We start from the raw sequence: 632 nt of genomic DNA, 5'->3' as shown, positions 1-632 counted from the left end.
TGTGAGCTAAGAAGGCAGGAGAGGAGAATGTGGCACGATTTGAATGTGGCACGATTTGAATGTGGCACGATTTGAATGTGGCACGATTTGAATGTGGCACGATTTGAATGTAAGCCTTGTGGGACCGCAGTTGAATTACTCAGCAAGTCTCTCTTGCCAGGGACTCCTAAATAAGTTTTTGTGTAAGAAACCAGAGCTACGTAAAAACGATACCACGCGAAAAGACTCTGAGAAAAGCCAAAGTCGCTCCCAGGGAGAACACTACAAAATCTTGTGGTTTTGCTTCCTTTTCCTGTAGATTTTCGTTTTGTCACAGCTGAGGTGATGAGTGGTTTTCTTATGGCAAGCAATGTGTACGAGTTTTAAATTATCCACGGTAAACAGCAGCTGATAGAAGTATTCCCAGTTCACTTCTCTTCCGTCTCGTGTTTTGACAGCTTCTGCCAGTTCGGGGACAACAGCACGTTTCTTCTCTATTCTTCCGTGCACAAAAGAGAAAACAACATTGCCATCAAGAGCTTTTTCCTAGCAATCAGCTCTCCACCTTCCTCAGCCAGGCAGAATTTGAATCCTTTCACCATAACTACGTTTATGATTTATTCCCCCCCCCCCCCCCCGCACGTAAAATTTGA

At 44.5% G+C, this 632-nt stretch overlaps 1 protein-coding gene across 1 annotated transcript in view; it reads right to left on the bottom strand.

Annotated features, from left to right (window-relative positions):
* Positions 1-261: 261 nt before the first annotated feature.
* DFFB (DNA fragmentation factor, 40kDa, beta polypeptide (caspase-activated DNase)) overlaps positions 262-632 on the bottom strand; it is a gene marked incomplete at its 5' end in the record, with an annotated part of 1,304 nt that continues 933 nt past the window's right edge. The window contains one exon of the mRNA XM_010191826.1: positions 262-478. Coding sequence (XP_010190128.1) covers positions 262-478 — 217 coding nt within the window. The remainder of the gene's footprint in view (positions 479-632) is intronic.

This window comes from Mesitornis unicolor, unplaced genomic scaffold (genome assembly GCF_000695765.1).
Source record: "Mesitornis unicolor isolate BGI_N332 unplaced genomic scaffold, ASM69576v1 scaffold12059, whole genome shotgun sequence".
Classification (NCBI taxonomy): Eukaryota; Metazoa; Chordata; class Aves; order Mesitornithiformes; family Mesitornithidae; genus Mesitornis; species Mesitornis unicolor.
This window is presented reverse-complemented; position numbering and strand designations above follow the sequence as displayed.